The sequence below is a fragment of the Falco cherrug genome, chromosome 1 (genome assembly GCF_023634085.1).
Source record: "Falco cherrug isolate bFalChe1 chromosome 1, bFalChe1.pri, whole genome shotgun sequence".
Classification (NCBI taxonomy): domain Eukaryota; kingdom Metazoa; phylum Chordata; class Aves; order Falconiformes; family Falconidae; genus Falco; species Falco cherrug.
In genome coordinates, this window is record NC_073697.1 from 52,740,392 (window position 1) to 52,766,049 (window position 25,658).

At 39.6% G+C, this 25,658-nt stretch overlaps 1 protein-coding gene across 1 annotated transcript; it reads left to right on the top strand.

The window, feature by feature from the left end:
• Positions 1 to 1,254: 1,254 nt before the first annotated feature.
• Positions 1,255 to 18,998, top strand: OTOP1 (otopetrin 1). The gene is made up of 6 exons (XM_005433151.3): positions 1,255 to 1,612; positions 7,412 to 7,548; positions 11,513 to 11,571; positions 14,209 to 14,339; positions 16,850 to 17,793; positions 18,176 to 18,998. Exons 1-6 carry the CDS (start codon positions 1,327 to 1,329, stop codon positions 18,344 to 18,346), a joined length of 1,728 nt encoding a protein of 575 aa, XP_005433208.2. The 5' UTR covers positions 1,255 to 1,326; the 3' UTR covers positions 18,347 to 18,998.
• The last annotated feature ends 6,660 nt before the right edge of the window (positions 18,999 to 25,658 follow it).

Genomic DNA, 25,658 nt, shown 5'->3' on the forward strand with positions numbered 1-25,658 from the left:
ATTTAATAATTTCTGGCTTCAGAAGTGAAAAAGCTTAAAATTTCTCCAAGTTGTGATAGTGGAAGTATAGTAAAAGAGATGCTGTCTTTTCATTTACTCCCATTTTTTTCATGTAGCTGACCTAGTGGCTTAATTTCATGTGAGACATAGGTCACTTACTGTAAAAAACAATGCTTTGGATATTCGATCTTCAAACAGATACAGGGTGAAAATGTAAGACCTGCCTGACCAGAACAAGGACCAGTCTATCTTGCTATTTGCCCTCCAAGCTATGGCTAGGTACCTGAAGAGCTAGAATTAAGAGAATTCATATTGTATGCAAACAAAATACCGTTTAAAATACAGTGTTTTACACTGGGTGAAATTCCTCTCAAGCCCTATAGGCAACCAACTGGTGCTCCAAATTTAGATGTCTGCATACCTTAGTATCTTACGGCCATAGGTCACAGTTACAACTAAGCAGTTTAAATAAAAAAAGTTCAATACTTAAAATGTGTATAAAGATTGGGAAAATGAATAAATAAGAATGGGACTGAATCCTGCAGGAGTCTTTGCTGCTTTGAGCTCGGTAGTTGCTATGCCAGCTAGCAACCACTGTCAAACTGTGTTGGCAGCATGGGACTTACTGAAAAAATAAGGTGCATCGGCGCCTTTGAAAGGTCTAAAGAATTCCGGAGAACCGAGGTTATTCACTACCAATGGGAAGTGCCAGTTGCCAAAAAGGAGGAGGACATCGGGGCCCGGAGCATGGTAGCGTGGCGGGTGACCCGCGGCCGCCCCGGTGCGACGGGGCCGCCCCCCGCGGCCGCTCCCGCTCCGGGCTGCGGGGCAGGCTGCTGCCGCCCGCCCCTGCTCTCTGAGCATCAACTCGGCTTTCCAGCCAGCCGCTAACGGCCGGGGGCGTGGGGGTGTGTGTGTTCAGCGCCCGGTGTCCCTCCCGTCGCCCTGTCGAGGGGACACGTTAGGCTGCACGCACCTCCGTCGGTGCGGCCGTGTGGCCCGCGGCCCCCACCGCAGCCAGGCGCGCAGGGGACGTGACCATCTGCCGCCCGGCTGCTCTGCGGTGGAACCGCCTCTCCCTTCCCCTCACCTCTTCCCGCAAAACGTCGGGATGCTCCCCCCCGCCTCGGCAGCCCACCGTCCCCTCGGGGTGCCCGGGGCTCCCCCCGGAGACCCCGCCCGGCGTGGCGGGCAGCGGCCGCGGGGAGGCACGGCGGGGCCCCCGCTCCGCCCCCGGCCGCCGGTGGGGGACGGGCCAGGCGGCCTCGGGGCTCCCCGGGGGAAGCGGGGCCGCCTGTTTGCAGCACCTGGCGGGCGGCGTGGGCGATGGAGAAAGCCGCCAGTTCCCCCTCCGTGGGCGGCAGCTACCCGCAGAAAAACGCCGAGATCCTCAGCAGCCAGTATGGCATCAACCTCTTCCTGGCAGGGCTGCTGCTCACCTTCGCCTGGGCTGTGCACGCCGTGGGCATCAGCAAGAGCCACCTGCTCTCTTACCTCATCACGCTGATGCTCATCCAGCTGCTGTGGATGCTGTGGTACCTCTGCAGGAGCTGCACGCAGAGGAGGCTGATCCGGGACAAGGACACACATGCCGGAGCCCGCTGGCTGAAGTGTAAGTACTGGCCCGTGGCATACAAGGTGGTACCACACACGGGACGTCCGTGCCATCCCCTGTCTCTGCTACCACTTTGTTACCCTCTCCATCCCTACCAGGAGGCATCCTGGTATTCATGAACTTAACACACATGCAGTGCACTCTAGAGTAAATATATGCATAAGCTGAACATACTAGGAGATTGTACAGGAAAGCTGTTTGCTAAACATCCTCTTTCCAGCCTACCATTTACAGTGCTGAAAGCTCCAGCGCCTTTTTTCCCCTTACCAGGCTGGTTTGGCAACACTTGAAAAATAAAATATAGCTAATGGAAGAGGCAGTGTTGCTCATGTCATGCAACTCTTTGGAGGAATCACTTTTCCAGACAATATAATGCAACTTACTTTATTCTAGTACCAGTTGGAAATCTCCTGAAGTGCTCTCGATACCAATGTATATCAGATTCCCATTTATATGTGTACTGTGATGCCTTAGAAACAACTGGAGTTAGGCAGAAGACGAAATCCCTGGCCAGATCAGTTTGTAGTGTAGTACATAAAGCATCTAAGCAAGGAATCTAAAACTAGCATTAGCCTTGTAAGGAAAAGTGTATAATTTGTAAGGGTAGTGGTGGGATGTAATGGCTCTTCTCTGCAGTCAGGTGTGTACTGAGTGAGGATATAAAGGTCTGTTGAGAGAAGGTAGTTGGGGAGCGCATCACGCAGTCGTAGTCACAGGAATGCTGTGTTTCTGGGTCCCCAGAAAAAAAACCAACCTATATCACACTGTGTAGAGTAACAGGCAACTGAGTTTTATCAACCTCTTTTTCCAGTCTTGGCAGCGTAAATGACAGGTTGGAAACTAAGTATTTTAATTAGAGTGCTATAAGACAGCTATTCCATAAAATATTTCCTACCTACTAGCTATGAGACAACAGTTAATTATCACAGCAGCTAATGAAATATCTAGATGAAAATCCCAAGAACATCTAAAACCTGATTATTTTGAAAAGTAAAGTTGTGTTGTGGAAATTTAGTTTGGTCTCAGTCTTGGTGCTTGTGTGTCTTTTCTCTGCAACTGTTAACATTTGTGCTGTATGAATTGCACAGGGAAAATCATTAGTTTTAATGTCTAATATGCAGTCGTAGTCTGTAGACTCTTTCCTGAAATGTATGGAGTTCATGTACCAACTGTTGAATTATTGAACTTGATTACTGGCTGTTTTCCAAAACGATACTCAGCTGTCTGACGTTTTTCATTTATTAGCTTATGTGGCTTACAGTCTCCTGAAATTCATTAACGCAAGGCTTAATTTGGTCCTGTTTTGGACCAATCTATGCTTTTGTTACTCAGAGGGTAGCTTGCCCCTCCTAAGTAGGGAATAAATAGTGCTTGACATGGTTATGTACAGCAGGACCCCTGCCCTTTCCCTTTTGGCACAGCATTCACAGCATTTCATTTGTCCTAGAGGATATAAGGAGTCACAGAAACTTAGAAATAAGATACTGGATTGAACTACTAGGTTACCTTATCCATTTCTTTTACCAGCACAGGATGGCCCTTTGTACTAACTTCTCAAGTGGTGCGGCTTCCATGGCTTCTCTTGGATGTCTAGGCTGCAATTCAAGAAATTTGCCCTTAGGGAAAGACCTACACTTTCCTGTTTTTAGGATTTTCTTGTAGTTACAACAAGCCTGTACAACTCCTTTATCCTCTGTTGGTAAAAGAAAATGTATTTGAGCTAAAGACAAAATTCAGGTGGCAATTCCTCTGCCAAGATCCCCTTTGCCCTCCTCTTTATCAGTGGTTTTGTCATCAAAGTCTTTTACTTGAAAGACTAAAAGTCTGAAAAGTAGGGGAGGGGGAAACGGGAGACAAATTTTCATCAAGTCTTTCCACAGAAAGTTCTCAGCATTTTTTTACTAGCTCTGTCGGCTGCTTTTGAAGAGGATCTCCCTGCTCGCATCGTGAGAGCAAATGTCTTTGTATTAAGCAGTATAAAATGAGTATATTTTTATGATTCCCTTCAAACTGCAAATATCGTTTTAGTCAAAGAGGTGGTAGCTGGCTACTTACGGGGCTACTTAGAGCATTTTGCTATGAAAAATGTTGAAAAAAATGGTTTAACAAAAACCTATAATTGAGTCCTTGTACATGGTTAACAACGCTAGAAGGACAGATGGTCAGTTTACAAGAATTGCTCACAGAATGGTTTTCTTGAGCCTTTTTGCACCTAGGTGTCAATTGTGTGAACCCGACAGCACAGTTGTCTTCCCACTTGCATGGTATACCAAGAGCCACTCCTATAGTCTGAGTGTGGGAAAAGTTTCATGGAGAGCTTTGACTTTAGTGGGGTGCAGTTATCCTGACCCAAATAATCACAGGGAAGCTTAGGCAGTCCTTTCCTTGACTCATTCCCAATGTTATTTCCCTGAGTACACTCTCCTGTTAGGAAGAGCTCTTTGACCATTATTTAGAAGTTCAGCCAAGTGAGCCAGAGAACTCAAAACGAAAATCAGTTGGCTTCAGAAATGGCTTTATTTTATCACGGTCTCCAGCAGCACAGCATTTGTTTAACCCATAGACAGCTGGTCAACTTACAAAGCACTTGGCAGACTTCAACTTCTGTCTTTTTACTGCTTGCATTGAATTCTCTATTATTTGAACAATATTTTAAGTTTAGAATGGCATTTTCACAACTGTATCATCGTGACTTTTTTTCTTCTTGATGGTTAATAGAAAGAATTAAGCCAGCACTTAGCAATACTGAAAATTCTATTTTTGATCACCTAAGATATACAGCTTTCAATGAATATTTGAAAAAAATAACTTTTTTTTAATAATACGGTGCTCAATAGCAATCATTTCATATTTCTTTAACTTTCAAATAGAAATAGCAAAACAGGGAATTATCTTTCTTACTTACTGTTACTGATATATATATCTAGTATTTAGTATTAGTACACAATACTGAATTTTCCATCAGGAAAAGTTAACATGGAAAACATTAGCATATCATATGTATGGTCATAATAGTTACACTTTGATTTTTATCTAAGCAAGTTAGTATAATCATTCTCTTTTGAAGCTCCTAAATATGTATGTTGGACAGTTTGTATATGCTTACAGTGTGACCACCTGAGTGATTGCCAGAAACATTAAAATAAATGAGTCATATAAAGTCTTTTACGACCTGGAGGACAATGGCAAAACTGTTCATTTCAGTGGGAACGGACTGAGGCCCACCAAACCTTTGATGGATATAAAGGAAACTTGAAAAGAGATACTAAGGCATAAACCAAGATACTCAATATAAAAGAAAATTCATGGGAGTTTGGTTTTTTTTTTGTTTGCTGGTGATGGTGGTTTTTTTCCCCCTCAATGGTCTGCTGGACATAGATGTAAAACTGTGAAACTATACAACTGAAATACTGACCTTGTGACATGGAAGCAAGACAGAGTGGAGCTACAATACAGGTCATCCTTGGAAAGGCAAGATGCATGTATGGTGCAGGAGGAGGATCACTTAAATAAGATGTGTTTGCTTTTTATTTTTGTGGTTTTAAACTGGAGCCCTTTGCCTTGCCTTGCCTTCCCTCTTCCCATTTCTTCTCATTAACAAGGCCCTTGTGATCCTATTCTGCTGAGCCACTGTTGTGAGTAATGGAAGCAAGGACGCAGAACTTCTAACATACATTTTCCACCCATTTTGCTCTGACATCACTGCTTCACTAAAGCAGTTCCTCAGGGCTTGATCCTGCACCATGAATTCATTGGGAAATAACCTTACTATTGTTACAACTGGGCAATTAAATACCTTTCTAAAATACTCTGTAAGGTCAACATATGCACAACAATTTATTGTGGAGTAACTGTGGAAGATTTTTATAATCCTTTTGCTTCAGAAGATAGAATTTTCCTTCTTACTGAAACAATTATAATACACATGAAGTCCCTCAGATTGACATCTTCCAGACAAATAGAAACAGCCTGTTTCCTGCAAGCTTTCTAAATGAAGTGTGAATCACAGAATCATTCATAGAATAATTTAGGAGGAAGGGACTTCCAAAGGTCATCTAGTCCAACACCTTGCTCAGAGCAGGTCCAGTTGCCTCACGTAAATTTATTTCAGAAGAATTAACAATTCTAATTTATTTTAGAAAAATTTAAATTCTTTAAATAAGGAAACGTATCATTTGATTTCAAAAGTAAAAATTTTGCGTTTTGTGACACCATTTTCTTTTATACCTAATGAAAATGGCATATCTGTTTAAATGTGGGCTTCAGTCTTGTTACATATGTTAGAAATAATAGAAATTAGCTGTCATAATAAGCATAAATAAAAAAATGAATGGGATTATACACATGCATGAAGTGCAGAGCTGCGGTTTTAGATTTTGAAATATGAAATCAAAAGTTTCTATGTCTTGGTAGAAATAATACTCCATCAGTAATTTAACAATGTTTTTATTATAAGAGAGATTGTGAGAGAGAAACATGAAGTCCTACTGGAATTCATACCCTTGTGATTAAAAAAAATCTGAAGTCTATTTTTGTTTAATTTTAAAGGATCAATGAAAAAATAAACAAAAATACATTGTATTTTCATCATTTATACTTAGTTTTTATCAATGCAACTTTAATAATAAATGTATTATTAAATAAATTATTAATTTAGTGTTATATTTTATTAACACAGGTCGAGTGGAACATGTGGTGCTTATAAGGAAGTTAGGTTGTGGTCCTTTATAGAAGCTGAATATTCATCAAAGTCAACACTAGTGATGTTGTTTACTGTATGAGTAATTACAAAGAAAGTTTAAGATACTGGTGCTGATCTTAAGGTCCAGTTAAGGTCCATGGATAGATTTTTATCTAGTCTTAATTAAAATAAGCCCAAGTTAAACCCAGTGAAAGCTTGTTTGAATAAAAGCCTAGAGAGAAAATCCCAACAACCAAGCAATGAAGACTTTAGAGTTTGGCTCAGTAATTTTGCTGCCAGTTGTGCTTAGTCATACCTGTGCAAATCCGATTATTAATAATATAAATTCTGTTACCATATAGATTTACAGAATAAGTTTGTAATAAACATTTACATTTCTGAACGAAAAGAAAAATTAAACAATGGGAAACATGCATTTTTAAAGTTCTTTGGAATACAAATTACATTATTTAGAGAAACCTATTAGAGTATTTTTTGTGTGCGTGAGGAGATAATAGATACTGAAATGGAGTCTTTGGTTTCTTTCTGGGGGAACAAACCATACAGCTCATTGTAGTTTTGGTCTCTGAGTTGAAGCGTAACCTCCTGAACCACGGGCAAAGCATACCAAGTGATTGTGTTACTTCCCACTGTTGAGCTCCTGGGCCAGGAGACTGTAACATGATTGTTCAGCTCCCTGGAACTGTGTAGTTTGCTGTGGAGCTGTATAGAGCATTAATTCATGCGCTGTATGGTTGCTTCAGTGCTACCGTTACTTGAGAGGCTGCCCTTGCAAGGAGCTGGGAGCCATCTGCAAGGTGCTGAGTCTCTCCGCGTGCTGGCCATTGCGGGACTGGCTCCTCTGCACTGGTCATGCAGGGTATGCACAGTGATGTGCTGTCGTAATATGTTGGGCAGAGGCTTTCACAAATTAGAGGGACTTACTACATTGAGTCAATTATCTTCATGAACATTGATCTACTTTAATGTCCCTAGACAAGAATATGGATGTTGGTCAACTTTTATTTCCCTAAACAGATTTAGCACATTCTGCAAATTGTCTCTAGACCCTGTAACTGTACATGGATGTTTTCTAATATATTTTTCATTTATAGGTGGGATAACATTATTTGCAGTGATTACTTTAATTCTGGACTCTTTTAAAATTGGATATTATATTGATTTTTCAAACTGTTTATCACCAACTGAAGGCATTTTTCCTGTTACACATGCTGTGCACACCATCTTACAGGTAAAAGTCACTGGTTGCATTTTTATATTATATCTTGTTTTATTACCTTCTTGTCATCCGTGGATTTTACACTAACTTAATTTCTAAACATATCACAGGATACTTTTGAGGGCTAAATTCTTGTGCATGTATATTATTCCTAGGTGTAAATTCAGGCTTTGCAACCTGAAATTGCTCCACTGTAAAATTCCTATGGGTTAAAAAAAAAAAAAAACAACCCCAACCAAAAAATGCTCTCCTGTACTTTAATGTACATCGGGGTTTTTTTTATTTCTGACTACATATATAACTTGTAGAATTTTCAGACTGAAATGAGCAGCTTGGCTAAAGACAATTCACTTGTTTCTGTATGTAGGACTTGCCACATAAGTTCAGTTCAATCTGTCTATCCTGGTGTCCCATTGGGGTTAGGGGGGGAGGCCTCATAGCTCAAAGGGGAAAAAACCCTTCCTAGCTGGTTATAAAATACTTGTGCACTTTTCCTGTAACAAGTGAACACAGATTTCCTTCTGGAAGCATTTGGTTATGCTTACCAGTGGCTGTGCAGTAGCAAACATAGCGACTCCTATAAAATATTCCAGCTGCTTGTTGTAAGGCTTTGGGTCTCTCTTGTGTGGTGATACTCCGCAGCTGATTGTTTATCACATGAATTCCTCTGAACTGCTGTCAGCAGATTTGTAGGAAAGAGGGAAAGAAAAAGCCACTCAGCTAAGATACTCAGTTATAGCCAGGCCACTTAATGGACTTTCCAAGATGATTAAGTGACTCAGAAAGGAAAAGATTTTCCTAGCAGTTGTGGTTGCATGTAAATGAGCATTTGAACAACTTAAATTTTTCTGCTTTCTGTAACAAAAAAAGGCATTGAAATTTAAGCAGTAACTCTGACCTCTTCTGTCTTTTTCTCTGAGGGTGAAATTCTGATTTGGTTGAAGTAATCTTAATTTCACATTCTTGTAATATTCACTTGCCATGTCTTGCAACTTCTTTGCTTTACCTCTGAAAAACAAACCAAAGAAATTGAAGCCTTTTTTCCCTGCTGATCTGCATGCTGCATTCTTCATTGCATCCAGTGACCCTGTGCTGACAAGATTTCGAGCTATTATGAACCAGAGTGTGGAAGAAACAATGCTGAACAAAGGAAACAAGAATTCTAATTTAAATTTCACATCACCCAGTGTTGCCGAATTTATCATCTACTGAGCTTAAAATAACGAAAGCTTGAATGTTAGCCTGAGCAATCAAAGGAAAAGTTAAAAAGTAATTTACCAGATACCTCTTACCTAAGACAAGTCTTTTCATGTCTTTGAAACACAGGATGAAATTACAGCAGAGAACATCCCTAATTATGTGTCATCTAAAAACTGAAGGATTTGTTTTCTACAGAATATGTGTCAGATTCTGTTGTGTTTTACTTTAAATGAGAGATCCTGATATGTGCCAGTAAGTTAATACATGTATACGTACTGCACCTGTGCAAGCAATGAACTAACAAGTACCTGCCCTTCCAAGACAGCCTGTGTTAGGCTTTTTCACAGGCAGAAGTCCCTTTGAGGCAATGAATACTCTGTGAGCAAAAATTCGGTTTTATGCTATTTCTTTACCTTATTGACTTTTATCTTTCTCTTTCCCCCATTTTCTTGCCTCTAATGTCAGAACTTCAAAATTTACATTTTTTAAGTTTTGAAGAATGCGTTCACATCTGCTGTTAGATTTTACTGCATCCATCCCAGAATGGGAAAAGGAACATGGCATTACATGACGCTAAGGTGCTAATTTCGGTTTGTTTGATTTAATTTGAAACCTCCATGATATCTTATAGTCTTTACACCTGGGGTTTTACCAATGGTCACACCTCCTTTTGATAAACACTTAATTAAGGGTATGAATGAACATGTTATTGCTGGGTAGCATTGGTGAGCTACAGAGAACTGCATTTTCCTAGCTTTTTCAAAAAATTAGGTATTGAATGTCTCAGACACCATCAGCTGTGGAGGCACCCTCCATCAGTGGACACAATAGTAAAAAGGGCTTCCAGTTACTCTAATGGATGAGGAAGAACCCAAAGTTCTTTGCACTTTTCAGACCATTTCTGGAACACCAACCAGGCAGGTTTCTAAGAGAAACTTTTTGGACCATTTCTCTCTTTACAGTTCACCTACTGTCAAGTTCAGTATCCTAGAAGCTATTCTGAGCAAACAGGACTCGAGTTTCACTCTAACATTCCTGAGGAATATTGGTATCATTCTCCTCACACTTGTCAGCCCTTGGAACCAGTTCTGTATCAGCAGCAATCTCTATCCTGACATCTCCATTATGCTCCCACAAATGAAGATTCCCAGTTTTATGCTTCTTTCCCCTTTACTTGCTAATTCAGTACTGTTGTCTCTCTCTTTCTTACTCTCCTGTTGAGAATAGTGCTTTCTGCACTATCCCTGAGTGCAACTGCCATGTTCTTAATGTGGTTGTCTCTCAGATGGATAGTACAAACTTTTCTCTTGCTTCCTGTGTTGTCTCCCTGTCCACTTCTGGATGTTCTAGTAAATCTAAGACCAATCTCCATGTTGTCAACAACACTGTAGCAATTTTGACCCTTTCTTGGCAGCCCCAAAAAGTAATGTTCCAGCGCTTTGCCATATCTGAATGCTGGAGACATTTTTCACCGTTAACTGGCAAATCATTCTTTTTACACCACCCCAGCAGAGTTCCTATTGCCGTCTCATCATACTTTATGCCTCTACTTTCAAATATGTCTATTAGCATTGTTAATATAGGGTTTGTCTCTCTGTCCTCTTCTGATAATTCTAGCAAATCTGTGATCAATCTCCACATCATTAACGAGGCTGTGGCAATTTTGTCTCCCCTCGAAGCAGCCTCAAAAAGTAACTTTCCAATACTTTGCCATGTCTGAACGCTGAAAACCTTTTTCATTGTAATTGGCAAATCATACTTTTTACACCACACTAGAATTCTTGTTGCTGTTTTATCATACTTTACATCTCTTTTTTTCAAATATATCCATAAGCATTGCAAATATAGAATTTGTCTCCCTGTCCACTTTTAATTATTCTAGTAAGTCTAAGACTAATCTCCATGTTGTTAGCAATGTTGTTGCAATTTTATACCCCCTCGAGGCAGCCTCAAGAAGTAATTTTCCAGTGTTTTGCAATGTCTGAACACTGGAGACATTTTCTGGCGTAACTAGCACGACATTTACTTTGCACCATCCTAGCAAAGTTCTTATTGCCTTCTTGTTATACTTCATGCTTCTTTTTTCAAATATATCTATAAGCATTGTTAATGTAGAAGTTTTTTCTTCTGCACCCATATCAATTAGACCCCATCTACGTTGGACGCCAAAAGTTGCAATTTGAGTTAAGATGGAAAACAAATATTGCAATACACCCATATCGATTAATTGTCAATGGCACTTGTCTCAGCTACATTGGCTGCCAGTTGTTGTAGTTGGAGTCCAACTCAGCCTCGCACGGGGCACCAATTGTTGCAGCCTACTAGTCTGTTTGTGCTGCAACACTGCGTGTCCATCGTTTGTTTTATTAATCAAGTCTGGCATCCTTTCACTTATGTCTCTCCCTTCATAGAATTTCATATATTTAATAAATCATTCAAACTTAGCATCACCGTGCCCTGCAGTAATCATACTGCTGTCCACAGCTGGTAGTTTTATTTTCTTTGTCATTGAAATAAAAACCTCTCCAGATATAGAAGCAAAATATGATTTGGTGAGTCATACTGAGACTTTGCTGTTAAGCCACTGACTGCTTATAAGAAATCTCAGGTTCTTCATGCCAGAGAGGTTCGGGGTGAACATCACAGGAAATCATGAGTTATTTCACACATGTGGAATTTAAACATCAGTGTTTCTGTCTACAGTTACATTTTCCTTTTTTGAGTGTCACACATACTCATTACTGTAATTACATTTCTCTGTATTCCTTTCATTTAGGTGTACTTTCTGTGGTGTCATGCAAAGGATATTATCCAGTCTTTCAAAACACTTGAAAGGTAAAGTGGATCTGAATCTTATATTGGATGCTAATAGGTGTAGATCTGCACAGTGCTTTAATACCTAAAGGTTTACTGTATGAGGGACAGTGAAAATTTACAGAGATTGATTCTCCTCCTGGTTGTGTTAAGTAGAAAGAAGTAGAATAGTTAAATAGAAAGTAACTCCGTTTACCCTTATTTAAATTGCGCTTATGTTTTATAATATACAACAGTCGCAGAATACATATATTTTTCTCATCAGAGAGGGAAGTGGGCAATGCATGATCCCACAGTGTCACTTGCTTGTTTTGAAGGAAGAGTCATGTGTGTGTCTCAGAACTACGCACTATATTATGTCTTCTTTATTTAGCTCCTGAAAGAGAATCTGCATCAGCAGCCTGCAGTCAGTGCAATATATCTGAGGTATTTTATATTGATTTTTATGGAAAGCACCTTTTGGAACGAGACCATAAAATCTTAGAACTGTAGAATGGTTTGGGTTGGAAGGACCTTTAAAGGTCATCTAGTCCAACCCCCCTGCTCAAGGGCACCTTCAGCTAGATCAGGTTGCTCAGAGTCCCATCCAATCTGACCTTGAATGTTTCCAGGAATGGGGCATGTAACCACCTCTCTGGGCAACCTGTTTCAGTGTTTCACTACGTTAGTTATAAAAAATTTATTCTTTATATCTAGTCTAAATCTACCCTCTTTTAGTTTAAAACTGTTACCTCTTTTCCTATCACAACAGGCCCTACTAAAAACCTTTTCCTCATCTTTCTTGTAAGCCTCCTTTAAGTATTGAAAGGCTGTAATAAGTCCTTCTCAGAACCTTCTGTTCTTCAGGCTGAACAACCCCAACTCTCCCTTTCCTCCTGTGAACCTTTCCTCACAGGAGAGGTGTTCCACCCTCTGATCGTTTTCATGGCCCTCCTCTGGACCCGCTCCAACTAGTCCATCTCTGTCCTGTGCTGAGGACTCCAGAGCTGAACACAGCACTGCAGGTGGGGTCCCACCAGAGTGGAGTGCAGGGGCAGAATCACCTCCCTGGACCTGCTGGCCACGCTTCTGTTGATGCAGCCCAGGATACAGTTGGCTTTCTGGGCTGTGAGTGCAGATTGCTGGCTCACGTCCAGCTTTTCATCTACCAGCACCCCCAAGTCCTTCTCCCCAGGGCTGCTCCCAACCCCTTCATCCCCCAGCCTGTACTGATACTGAGAGTTGCCCCATCCCAGGTGCAGGACCTTGTGCTTGGCCTTATTGAACCTCATGAGGCTCACATGGGCCCACTTCTCCAGCTTGTCCAGGTCCCTCTGGATGGCAGCCTGTCCCACAGGTGTGTCAGCCGTACCACCCAGCTGTGGTAGATGCAGCTGTGCAAATGGACTGGGAAACACAACCTCCCTGTGGGTATCCTGTGTAACTGACTCAGTAAGGGTTGTGCATATTTCTGACACCAGAACTTGGTTCTCGTGGGGTAACTGATGTGTCTGTCCTCTGAAACAGCTGAATACACACGTTTCTTATAGAACTGAGGACTAGCCTTTGAGGCAGCAGAGCCAGCTCTGATATATTTTTTGGTTTTCTGAGAAAGTAGATCTATCTGTATATAGAAGCAAATATGGTAATTTTTAAAAATACTTCTTTCAAATTATCAATGAGCTGACCAGTTTCTGTTAGGAAGTAAAATAAATTTAATCAGAAATGTCATCTGTGGTGAAGGTTCTCCATTTGTTCTGCTCTCTTGGGTAAGTGTCCAAGCCCCATGCCAGTGAGGAGAGTGATCACAGAAGGCTTTGCATTGTCAACTGGTGAAATCAACTCTGTCCATAAGTATATTTTAAAAATCCCTAACTGCAAGTTTGTCACTGAGAACAGTGCAGTAATAACTGTTCCTTGGTGAAGGAACATTATTGGTCTTGGGTGCAGGAGAATAACACCTGGCAGAATGATAGGTGAAAGGATTGTGCCTAGGAAAGAGATACCATGGCCTTCTACAAAGAGGAGAGTGCTGGGCAAAAAACAATTACTGCATGGATTTTATTAGGAAATTATGAACCATTAACCCACTTTTTTCTCCAATGCCATTCTGTTTCACCATGTCTGAAATGGCTTGTCAGAGACCAGGAGTCTCAAAAATGCATGGAGATCTACCCTCACTGTACTAGTTCTTTGAATGGAATAAAGCCCTCTTTTAGCTTCAGCTCTCTCCAGGAGACAAAAATGCATGGACTAGAAATTAGAGAAAGTGGTGGTATCTGTGAAGTAGGACCAGCCACAGTGAGTATGAAGGAGCACCACAGCAGGCTGTGAAATGCGGTTTGCTAAACAATTAACCCTCTTCAGACAGTTCAATCACTGTAATTAACATGAAGCTTGTCCAGCCCAAACCAAAGAATAAAACCCGTCACATAAGACAGCGTAACAAATAATAACAGTGTCCTATTAATGGTTTAATACATTAAGCCATTATGTTTCTGTAAAATTTTGGAAGTCTAACATTCATTGTGCTCCACTGCGGAACATCTTTTAAAGATGGATTTTGTTGCTTTTTTCATAGTGCCATGTAGCTTGTCTACAGAAAGTTAATCCATTTTATTTAATATCTATGGAAGTATACTCTGTGCAGATTCCTTCAATAATTATCTTATTTTGTAGGTTTGGGGTTATCCATTCTGTGTTCACAAATTTACTCCTGTGGACAAATGGTGTGTTAACAGAGTCAAAACATCAACTGAATGAACATAAGGAAAGACTGATCACTCTTGGTTTTGGGAACATAACAATAGGTAAGCAAAAGGGTTGGGACATTTTGGAATTCCTGCTCTTAGACATGTCATACAAAATACTGCGTCACTGTAGAATGGAGCTTGGTCATTCATGACTATGTCAGCATAGTCATTCCCAGGCAAGTATAGTGAGCTGATACAGAGTTCCGATCTATAACTAAAATGTTATGTGATCATTATCATTATCATATATGTGATCCAGGCTGTTGTTTTTTTCCTTCTGAGTTCAAAACAAACAGATTTTTACAAACATTTCTTTTGAGGAATAATATCACTGAAGAACCCCTTTATTAGTAAATTGAACGCAGCAGTTTTAAAACCAGAGTTTGCTATTTATTAAGTTATTTCTAGAAAAACAAGCATGGATAATCCTGCAAATCCTTCCCAGGAGAGTGGTTACATGTGGTGTGTGGTCCTATGAGATTCACTGGGATGGCTTTGAGGGATAAGGGGTTATCCATTAGTGCTGCTTTACAAGATAAGTATTTTGTTCTAGGTGTTCTTTTTTTAATGAACTGTTTTATCTATTGGTAAGATGATGCAAGTTGTAGTCAACAAACATCGAGTATAAGGGAGTTATTAGGAGGAAATGCTTTACTGTGAGGGTGGTGAGGCACTGGAACAGGTTGCCCAGAGAAGCTGTGGATGCCCCATCCCTGGCAGTGTTCAAGGCCAGGTTGGATGGGGCTTTGAGCAACCTGGTCTATGGAAAGTGTCCCTGCCCACGGCAGGGTGGTGGAACCAGATCATCTTTAGGTTCCCTTCTAACCCAAATCATTCTAGGATTCTATGATTCTGTGATTCTATAAAACTGCTGGGGATGCCTTCCACTTCCAAACACCACTGAAGCATGGGGAAATTAGGAGTGGTTAACTTTAAAGAGGAAATAAAAGTTCTCAGCAGCTGTAAGTAATTTTCTTCCCATGAAAATTTATTGGTACAGCTGATAAATGTTGATTGTGTTCACATAGGACAAGACAGACAGCTTTTGAAGAGGAAAATGTATGTTTTCCCACCCAGTGAATTCAATAGCGCCCGTATCCTAAAACCACCTGATTTTGCCTCTACTAAGACAAATCCTGAACTAATTTGTTTTTTGCCTATTTATAGTCTGTGTAAATTGAAAAATTTTAGGCATTTTTAATAGTTCCTGCCAAAGTTCACATATAAGCAAAACCTAAATTTTAAAATCTGTAAAATAGTATTTTCAGTATAACTGTCTAGAATTATGGCCACAATTTTACATCTATTTGCAGTTGTTACCCTTTATATGTATCTAATTGAAACTATCTAGTTTCCATTAATAATCAAGTAGCTGAATTAATATTTCAGAGATTTTGTAATCACGGAGCATTAGTGGAGAGCAGGCAAATCACAAGTTAGTGGCTCTTTTTGACATTTCTACTTGTTAAATAGAAGCAGTTTCTTTATATTATTTCCTATTGTTCTGCTGCCAGAATTGTTACACAATTATGAACAGTCAGAAATAGCATCTGAAACAAGGGGGAGTAAAGTAGTGATCTCCAAGAAAAGTTTGGTATTAACATACAATCCAAACTGCAAAAGGAATTTTTTTTCTGTCTCTTAACAGTGTGTGGTTGAGAAAAAACAATACCAACTTTGTCCTCTCCTCTTCTTTTCTAAAATTATAGAAAACAAAAGAAAATCTTCCAGGCAGAAATCTCAAATCAGTGCGTAAAAATGTGCTCTTCAGCATGTATGTTTATATACTTCTAAATAAATGCATTGTGCAAATAGGTATCTTTTTTTTTCTACCACTGTGGAAATTTCTGATTTCTGCCATTATTTGCTTAGGTTATAAATGCACATTAAATATATTTTACAAATACTATCAATTGTTTATTTTGCCATAGGGGTTTACAATGGAGGTATCTTCACAACAGAGAGGTAATGATTTCATAGGCGCCTCTCAAAAACAGAAGATTGATTTTTATTTTTTTTTTTAATTTTAAAACTATACTGGGGCATTGAGTGAAAGTATCTGTGGTTTACTTCATCTCTTTCCTAGGCATAAAAATCTTCTTAATAAAGTGGTTTTGATACTAGGAACCATGCTAGTGTAAATCACTGAGAAAAATGACAGCAGAACTGAGCTCTTTCCTTGTTAAGCTTGTTCTTGATCTGATCCACAGATCCCTGGGCTTCTATAAAAGCCTTCTAAGCCAAAGGGCTGAGGACTCAAAGCCCTTGGGATCTAGATTTTCATGTTATAAAAAGGTATTTTTACCAAGACTGCTTAAGTTCAGTGCCACAATGTGATTATTGCTCAGTGGCTGAGCAGTGAAGTCAGAGATCATACTTCAGGGAACATGCAAAAACTTTGTTAGGTTAATGACTTTAAGGGCGAGACCTTTTTTTAGGTTGCTAACTGGGTGGTGTGATGTATTGTTTGACTGAAATCTTACCTCTCACATTTTGTTACTTAATTTTTGTTTTACTAAATAAGAAATCTTTATAGTGCGCATAACTAATCTCTCCCTCTCCTTTAGTTTTAGATGATCATGCACCTCAATGCAATTGCACAACAACAACTCTCTGCTCGATATTTTCTCAAGGAATATATTACCTATATCCCTTCAATATAGAGTACCATATCCTAGCATCCACGATGCTCTATGTCCTGTGGAAGAATATTGGCCGCAAAGTTGAGCACCACCAGCAACACAAAACTCCATTCAAATTCCATGGCATAACTGTTGGAATGATTTTTGGACTAATTGTGTTAACTAGCACAATAGCTATTGTTGTTGTTTATTTAATTCAGATTGGACGTTCAAAAATCAAGAGTGAGTTAGCACTCACTATGTTTTACTTGCATGCTATCTTCGTGTTGGCTCTCATGTGTACAGCTGGAATCGTTGCCCTTCTCATCTACAGACTGGAAGACAGATCATTGGATAATTCAAAAAATCCTGCTCGAAAACTTGATGCGGAGCTGCTGGTGGGCACAGCTGCGGGGTCCTGGCTCCTTTCCTGGGGATCGATCCTTGCCATTATCTGTGCCCAGGCTCACCCCAAATACACATGGTATAACCTGCCCTACTCCGTCCTCGTTATAATTGAGAAGTACATTCAGAACCTCTTCATCATTGAATCCATACATCGTGAGCAGGAAAAGGTGAACGATGATATTAAAACTCTTCGAATAGTGACTATATCTCGGGGGAGCACTTTATCACTTACCCCCTCGTACAAAGAGATTTACAATGGCAGAGCTGCTGGTGAGGACGGGGAGGTACCCTGTCTGTTCAAGGGCACTATCTGTAGGAGAGAAAATGGTGGTGGTGGTGCCAAAGAAGAAACGAGTCAGGAAAATAGTTTGGTCACACATTTGGCCTCAGATATCTCATTTTATAGTAGAAGCTCAGTTACTAACAACAAGAGGAGAATTTTGAAGAACATCGCTGCATTTTTATTCCTCTGCAACCTTTCGGTAAGACATTAGAACATAATTCACAAGTTAATACCCAAAAGCCTCCCAACCTTTCAAGCCTGATAAGTGTATTAGAAGTACATGGTTCTACAGTAGCAGGTAAATTTTTCTTCTTCTGGAAGAATAAGCGAATATGCCTTTGGGGAACAAAGTCTATTTAAACGTGGAATCTGGGAGTCTAGGCTTGTTTTAGTCACAGTACAAAAACTGTAACAGCAGTGGAAGCTGAAACCCTCTTCCACCAGTGTGACCCAACAGCAACCGGGAGGATGTTCTTAAGAATTTCTGAAACCAATTTGCAGTTTGGTGGGGTTGCAGTCCTTAAGGGCTAGTGACTCATATTGCTGGTGATTTATATTGGCCTTGTGTTCTTTCCTTGCAGCTGTGGATACCACCGGCATTTGGGTGCCGCCCGGAATATGACAATGGACTAGAAGAAATAGTTTTTGGCTTTGAACCTTGGATAATTGTTGTGAACCTTGCGATGCCTTTTTCTATTTTCTATCGTATGCATTCAGCTGCCTCACTCTTTGAGGTCAATTGTAAAACATAGATCATATAGGGTCCCTCGGTGAACAATTGATTGAATAATTAATTAAATAAATATCACTTGAATGAGTGGATGAATGAATTAGCACAGGTAGCAACAGCTGCTCAATAAATAGAAGATTCAGTAGTATTTCTTTTAAAAAGGGACCATAGTTAATAGCATGTAATTTAAAAAAAAAATACTTCCACATATTTTGTTATATATGTGGTGTTATGTATAGGTACACTTTTCAGAATCATATTAGCGTTAATATGATTACCATTACATAGCAAAGTAAATTCGATCTCATTAATCTTTGTTTTATTCACGTGAGATTTGTCCTCTATATAATTTGTATTGCTTTGTTTTCATTCATTGTGGCTTGTGAAAGGGTTTTTAAAAAAATCTGTATGACATAGGAGGGAAAATCTCAGGAATAGCTAAACTGAGCAATATTCCTGAATCACAGAGATATTATGAAAGCTCCAGCTCTGAATTCCTAGCTATGTTTTTGCAGTAAAACCTGAAAACATTTGCTGTTAAGTTGGGATGTGGGAATTATTGTAAACTTCCTGAATACTGATAAAATATCAACGTATTATTATTATTTTCTCTAACTATATAGCAAGAAATCCAGGTAAGTAATACAAATGGTTAGTAATACATGCTGTTTATAATTTCCTCTGATAAAATATATTTCAATTAATGAAATATCATCTTGTATTTACTGTATGACATAACTGAGAAATAAAGCTAATCCTTTTACTTAATTCTTTATTCATACATCCTTGGAATATTTTAAGAGAGGAAACCAGTCTTACAGCTTATATTTAGCTATATACATTCTGTTGCCAGAATGGTATATATTCCCTGTACATTTTTTTTATGAGCTGCTGATTTCTTTGTAGTTTGGTCTCCTTGTTGGAAGATGTGTCTTCATACATGGATGCTGTAAAGCATAGCTGATGCCTCTAGAAATGTGGAGGGCCCTTGACTGAGAGATTTGTAAGTGTGGATTACCAACCGGTAGAACATAATCTCAAATCCCTAGGATATTTAGTTGCCTGAATGCTCGCAGAAAGCAGTGAAAAGTTGTGTGCCTGAATATTGTTAGAATCTGCACCTGTAAGATGGAAAGACTGGAGCAATGATCAGAATACTAAAAAGAAGTGACCAATTATTGGATAACCCTTACTAACTCATTAATGGTCTATTCCTAAGTCTGGTGACTCAAGGGCTGCAAAATTTCTGCCCCCAGTTCCTAAAAGACACCATCTGCCTGAAAGCTGTCATATTTCTGCAGAGGAGAGGTCTGCTTCCAATTCAGGTTTCCACTGCCTTGTCTGCTCTCACGCATCAGATCAAAAATTTTGGCTTTGTACCACTAGATGGCAAACACAGACCATTCCATAAATGACCTGATTCCAGGAGTTCGTTCACATGATAATTAATCTGTTCTGTTTTGTGGTACACACAGCCATAACCCACCTAGGGATTTTTGCTGCCTTCTTTACCTGTTGAAAACCCTAGATCAAGTAAAGCAACTTTCATGTGAAGTCTCAGGTGAAGCCTGAATTAGATGAACCACCAGTGAGGCTGATCATGAGAACTCCTGTGTTCCTGCAGAGCAATTCCAGTTCTATTTTAAGTGTTTTTTGGAAGAGTCGCCATCTGATCACATTGCTGTAATCTCTGCCTTTCTCTAGGGCTGCTTGTCATACTCTTTTACCATATCTCTATTAGTTCTTACATTAATTCTAGACTAACCTTTTCTATCTTTTTCCCTTGAACAGACCAGCTTGATACCACCTACTTCCATGCAAATACTGGCTCTAACCACTTCACTAGATTGTCTCCCAGACTGGTTCAATTTAAAGTAGAGGAAACAGGGCCATCCAGATAGTCAAATAAAGCTTTAATTTTCCTTCCAAATCAACTTTTGGACCAAGTCTACAGCTAATTCTAGTATCAGAAAAAAATCGTTTCTCTAGGTAAGCCCACAAATCCCGCTTCATCTTTTAAGTGCCTATAAAAGTGGCTAGAGGAAGCCTGTCTCTTATTCCTCTGTTTCTGCAGGATGGGTCTCATGTCTTCAGCTCGAACTGGTTCTCTTTAGCTAATTCCCAGCATTCGTGTTCAACAAAAGCAGAGCTAGCTGATCCCTAGGGCCCAGAAGGGGCCATATGCTCTACTACAAACACGTAGCACACATTTGAAAGTTTCAAAAATAGCCAACATCCTTATTTAGTTATATTTCATCTGCAATCACATAGCCCTTTCTATTTCTTAACATTACTATTGAAATAATTACATTTACCCACAATATTAAATTGATTTTGAGTGCTGAAATTGAAGTTTATTCAGCAAAGTGTATTAAGGCAGCACTCTGGCAGTGAGCAAATGCTTTAAATGTGCTAATGGGCAGATTTTGTTCTGAGCTGCACTGATGAAACCCTGCTGACTTAAAAGCTCCGTTCCAGGACCAGAGACTTGATTTTGGCCTGAGAAGCTTAAGAGGTTTTCACAACAGGCATTCTCTCAAAAAATATTGTTCCATCCAAATGCAGAATATTTTATAGTCTTAAGTTTAACTACTCTTGAAGCAACGGTGAGTCATGAAGTTCTGAAAATTTTAGAAACAGATTTTTTAGAAACATAGATTTTTGGGCCAGGAACAGTGATCAGATTGTTTAACGCAGTGTGTCCTCTAGCTTTCTGATCAAAGCTAAACCTGGGCTTTCTCAAACAACTGCTTTCAGACTTCTCTTTTTTTTCTCTAGCATATATCAACAACACTAATTTATCACAGGTTTTAAAATACAAGAAATAGCATGAAGTTACCCTGTTTCTGCCTACCTATGTGCTCAAGCATGCGACAGGAGGCAGGAGAGCCAGCTTACCCAAGAGAGTCCATCAGCTGCTCACTGTTACGTTCCTGCAGTGCCTCTAAGGGACAGTTTGTCTACTTTGAGATCTCTTGGGAACACCTTTAAGCCCAATTTAATATTACTTAAAAGAGATATATTTTTTAAGGGTATGTCTTTAGTCAACTCCAAAATGCACTTGATACATAAAGGATTCTGGATTTTTGCTGCATAATCTTAATCAAAAAGCTATTCTCTGATACTCATCATATCCTTCTGTAAGACTCTTCCACTCCCTCCCTTCCTCCCTAAATAATTTTATTTATTCAATAATATATGTTTGGTAGCATTTAAACTCATATATGTACAGGAATAAAGGCTGCTAAGGTGCAAAAAGATTCCTACACACCTCAGGTATTTGCCTGAAGAGTAAAACTTGCATGACCATCGATTTTTCCAAGTGTTTTTTAGTGTCATTAACACTAACTCTGGGATGGAAGAAGTTGGAGGAGTCATGCTTGAGTCTTTCTAAAAGAACTGAATTCCTTTTACTAGTTTTTCTTAATACTTTGAATTTCCTCTTTTAATCACTTTTAAAACAATTTCCAATTTGATAATTTTGGAAATATTCCTGTGCTGTGTGGCCTACTTGTGGTCCACAGACTTTGAGTGGGCTATATCAGTGCAGAGAAGTAGATGGCTCCAGAGAACAGCAGAGAGGGAAATTATCAAAGTAATTTAAGTACATGCTTCTTTCCACTGAGTAGGGAATTTAAGGTCCTTATGAAGGTAATTAGTTCATTTTTTTTTTTTTAAAAGCTGTCTGTTCTATTGAGCAGCATGTAATAAATCCTTCAAAATCTAATCTGTTCTTTCCTAAGTAGGGGCACATAGTATATTTGGCTTGGGTTATTCTGCCTTTTCTGCAAAGGCTCTGGACAAAGCAAGATTTGATTAAAAAGAAAGTGAAAGATTAAGCTGTAGGCTTTGTTGTTCCCTGGAGTTGGTTCTAGCTGAAAATGAAGTGCAAATCTCAATCATTATAATAATGTGACCAGGGTAATTTACTTGTGAATTTGATGACAATGTTTTGTGTAGCCAATATGAGTTTTAATTTAATTTATCACTTAATAAGATTAAGAAATGTTCAGAAATCACATTTGCAAGAGCAAAGGGAAAAAGGCTTTTTTAAAGGGTAGTTATTCAGAGCTTTCTCTAAGGTGTGGTTTCTGGACACTACTAGACTGTGGGTTTACCACTGATGCTTTGCTTTCTTTTTAACAGTTAACACTGCTTCTTTACTTGTATCCGAGTAGGTCTGTGATGGCCCTGTTGAAGTTTTAGTAAGGCAGGCTGGAAAGCAGCCTGGCAAAATGAATGAATGCTACTTTGATGTTATTTATTCTCTATATGACCTGACAGTACACAAAACAAGCTGAATGGAGATAGGAGTTTTGCATGTACTAATGTACAAAGACCCTTAAATGATTTATTTCTGGATCTTGAAAAATGAGTCTGTGGACACCACTGACCATATCTTCTATATGATGTATTAGGAAAAGCAAATGCACACTCATTAAATGCCACCTAAAATCCATGAAATAAAAAATATCCACAAACTTTAAGATTTTAATACAAACACTAATTTTTTTAATTCTACCTTGCTCTGTCTGATTAGAGATGAAGTATGTATAGCTGGCTCAGTGGATCACTTATTCCCTGGGAACTCTTGTCCCCAAGGATTTGGCCTCATTCTGTGCATGCATGAATAAAATGAGATTTGGATTTAAACAGAATTGAAGCAGCTGCAATTGTTAATGACAACCTTAAAAAAAACAGTTTGATCTATTAGCTTTAAGGGATGAATTTGATCTTGAAGCTGATGATAGTGGGAAATCTCACTTTAATGTCAATAGTTAGTGTTTAGAGTATTTTTTTCTTTTTTATTAGATGGTGTGTTATGTCTCATTCACTTGGCTGAGGTTTAAAGCAAAACTTGCAATTCTCTATGGCAATGTCTCCTGCCTTCCTCTGCTACTATTCTTCACCTAGAAGAAAACCAAGTTTCAGCCCTATAAATATGTCCCTTGGTAAAATCTTCACCAACACATTTTCTAGTTCTCGCCAGAAGCAAATGGACAACAATTCAGTCCAAAGAACATGTTACCAAATAAAGATGGATGCATTAGGTGAAAATTTGGGAAAGAGCAGGTGAAAGAACAAGAAATGGCAGGGAAACCAGTTGCCATCTCTCTCTCCTTCACTTGCAACAAACACCATTTTTTATCTTTACACGACATTTTCTATCAAAACTTGCACAAGCATTGGGTGCTTCTTGCATATTTTCCAGTAAATATTTGCTTGAATGTCACTGCAACATATCTGGAATTAAAAGCCAGTTTGTGAAAAGCATGCATAGATCCCCAGGGAGCCACATCAGCATTTTAAAATCAAAGCAGATGCAGGAACAGCTCTCATCCACATGTGCTGGTTTTGGCTGGGGTAGAGTTAATTCTCTTCACAGTAGCTAGTATGGGGCTGGTTTGGATTTCTACTGGAAACAGGGTTGATAACACAGGGATGTTTCAGCTACTGCTGAGCAGTGCTGACACAGAGTCAGGGACATTTCTGCTCCTCACGCCACCCCACCAGTGAGCTGAGGGTACACAAGTAATTGGGAGGGGACACAGACAGGACAGATGACCCCAACTGACCAAAGGGGTATTCCACACCGTATGGCATCATACCCAGCATATAAAACTGGGGGAAGAAGAAGGAAGGGGGGAGACGTTTGGAGTGATGGTTTGTCTTCCCAGGTAACCATTACCCGTGCTGGAGCCCTGCTCTCCTGGGGATGGCTGAACCTGCCTGCCCATGGGAAGGAGTGAATGAATCCCTTGCTTTGCTTTGCTTGCACGTGTGGCTTTTACTTTACCTATCAAACTGTCTTTATCTCAACTCACAAGTTTTCTCACTTTTACCCTTCCAATTCTTTCCCCAATCCCACCAGGGGGGAGTGAGCAAGCCGCTGCGTGGGGCTGAGCTGCCAGCTGGGGTTAAGCCATGACACCACACAATCAGGATTATCACAGATGTTGTACCTACTTTATTCTAATTTATTCTGCAATCAAATATTTACCAGGCTTAACTGAAGATCAGGATGCTTTTAGAAATGCATGGAAATAATTAGTTAGATATCTAAGGCTAAATCTAAACTTGGTATTTGGTTCAGTCTTGAGTCCATTATCTTCTGAATTTAGTAATTTTATCCCTAACAGGCAATGACCTTTGTAGGAAGGCGGCATCTGACAGCTCTGAGGTAGTAAGCAATAGGTTTGTACCAATGTCTTAATGGTAGCTGGCTACATGAACCCCTTTCCTCGTGTCTCCTCTTGCTCTTTGCCCAGGTATGAGGAGCACTCCCGCAGTGCTCCCCAAGTGGGATTTTCCACCACTGCCTGCTCGAATCAAATAGCTTCATTGCCAAGAAATACTTCAATAAGACGGAACACTAGACATACTTTTGAAAGCATTCTTGAGCTCTTTTCCAGGCATTACAGTATCTTCTCTCCAAACCTGGAAAACCTTCCCAGTTCAGTAAGAGTCCAGAATTCAAACTTCACTGCATTAAGAGGTGACTGTGCCTGCATTTCACGTCAGCTCTGCATGTAGATGTGGCACTGGCACTGAACCCGTGAGCTGTGGCCACCCAGTCCAGGTAAGACCTGCCAAGGGCAAGCCAGCCTGCACACTGCCAAGTGGGACCCTGACACTGAGACAACATAAAGTAGCGGGGCATAATTAATAGATTAAACACCCAAAGAAGGAAACTACCTCATACGCTGTCAAAGCAGAAACAAAACTTCTGTGCAACTATAATTCTCATGATTATCTTTTATGTTTGGATTGAGCTACAGCTAAAAAAAAAATAGCCTGTCCCTCTTCAGGCCGCAAATCTTGGTCAATAGTACTAAAAGTAATTGCATTAGCTAGTTATTTTTAACTATAAAGGCCACAGCAGCAACAATAAGTAGTTGCAAATAATTCTAAAATTAAAATTCAGATCCAGAGCTGGGTATCATTATTGCAGGTAATTAATGCAATCAGTACAGCCTACGTGCAACAAACAATTGACAAATATCAGGTAATTTGATCTGCAATATTTTCTTTGATGAAAGCAGGTAGACAATATTACAGTTGATAGTTTCTGCCCTTGGCTTTGTTTTCTGCTCTGACATTTGGGAACCCACTGCTCCCTACAGCAACTCTTTCGGTCTCAGATCAATACACATTCCATGTTTCATGAAGACTGCCCTGTGTACAGCTTCCTCTGCCGAATACTCAAGGCAAAACCAGTCTTTTAACATATTTTGAAAGTTAGTATATATGAGTCTTTTGGTTGACCAAGCCTGCCACAATGATATGCAGAAAATCTCACTGGATAGAGTTATTGGTTTACCAACGCAAGGATC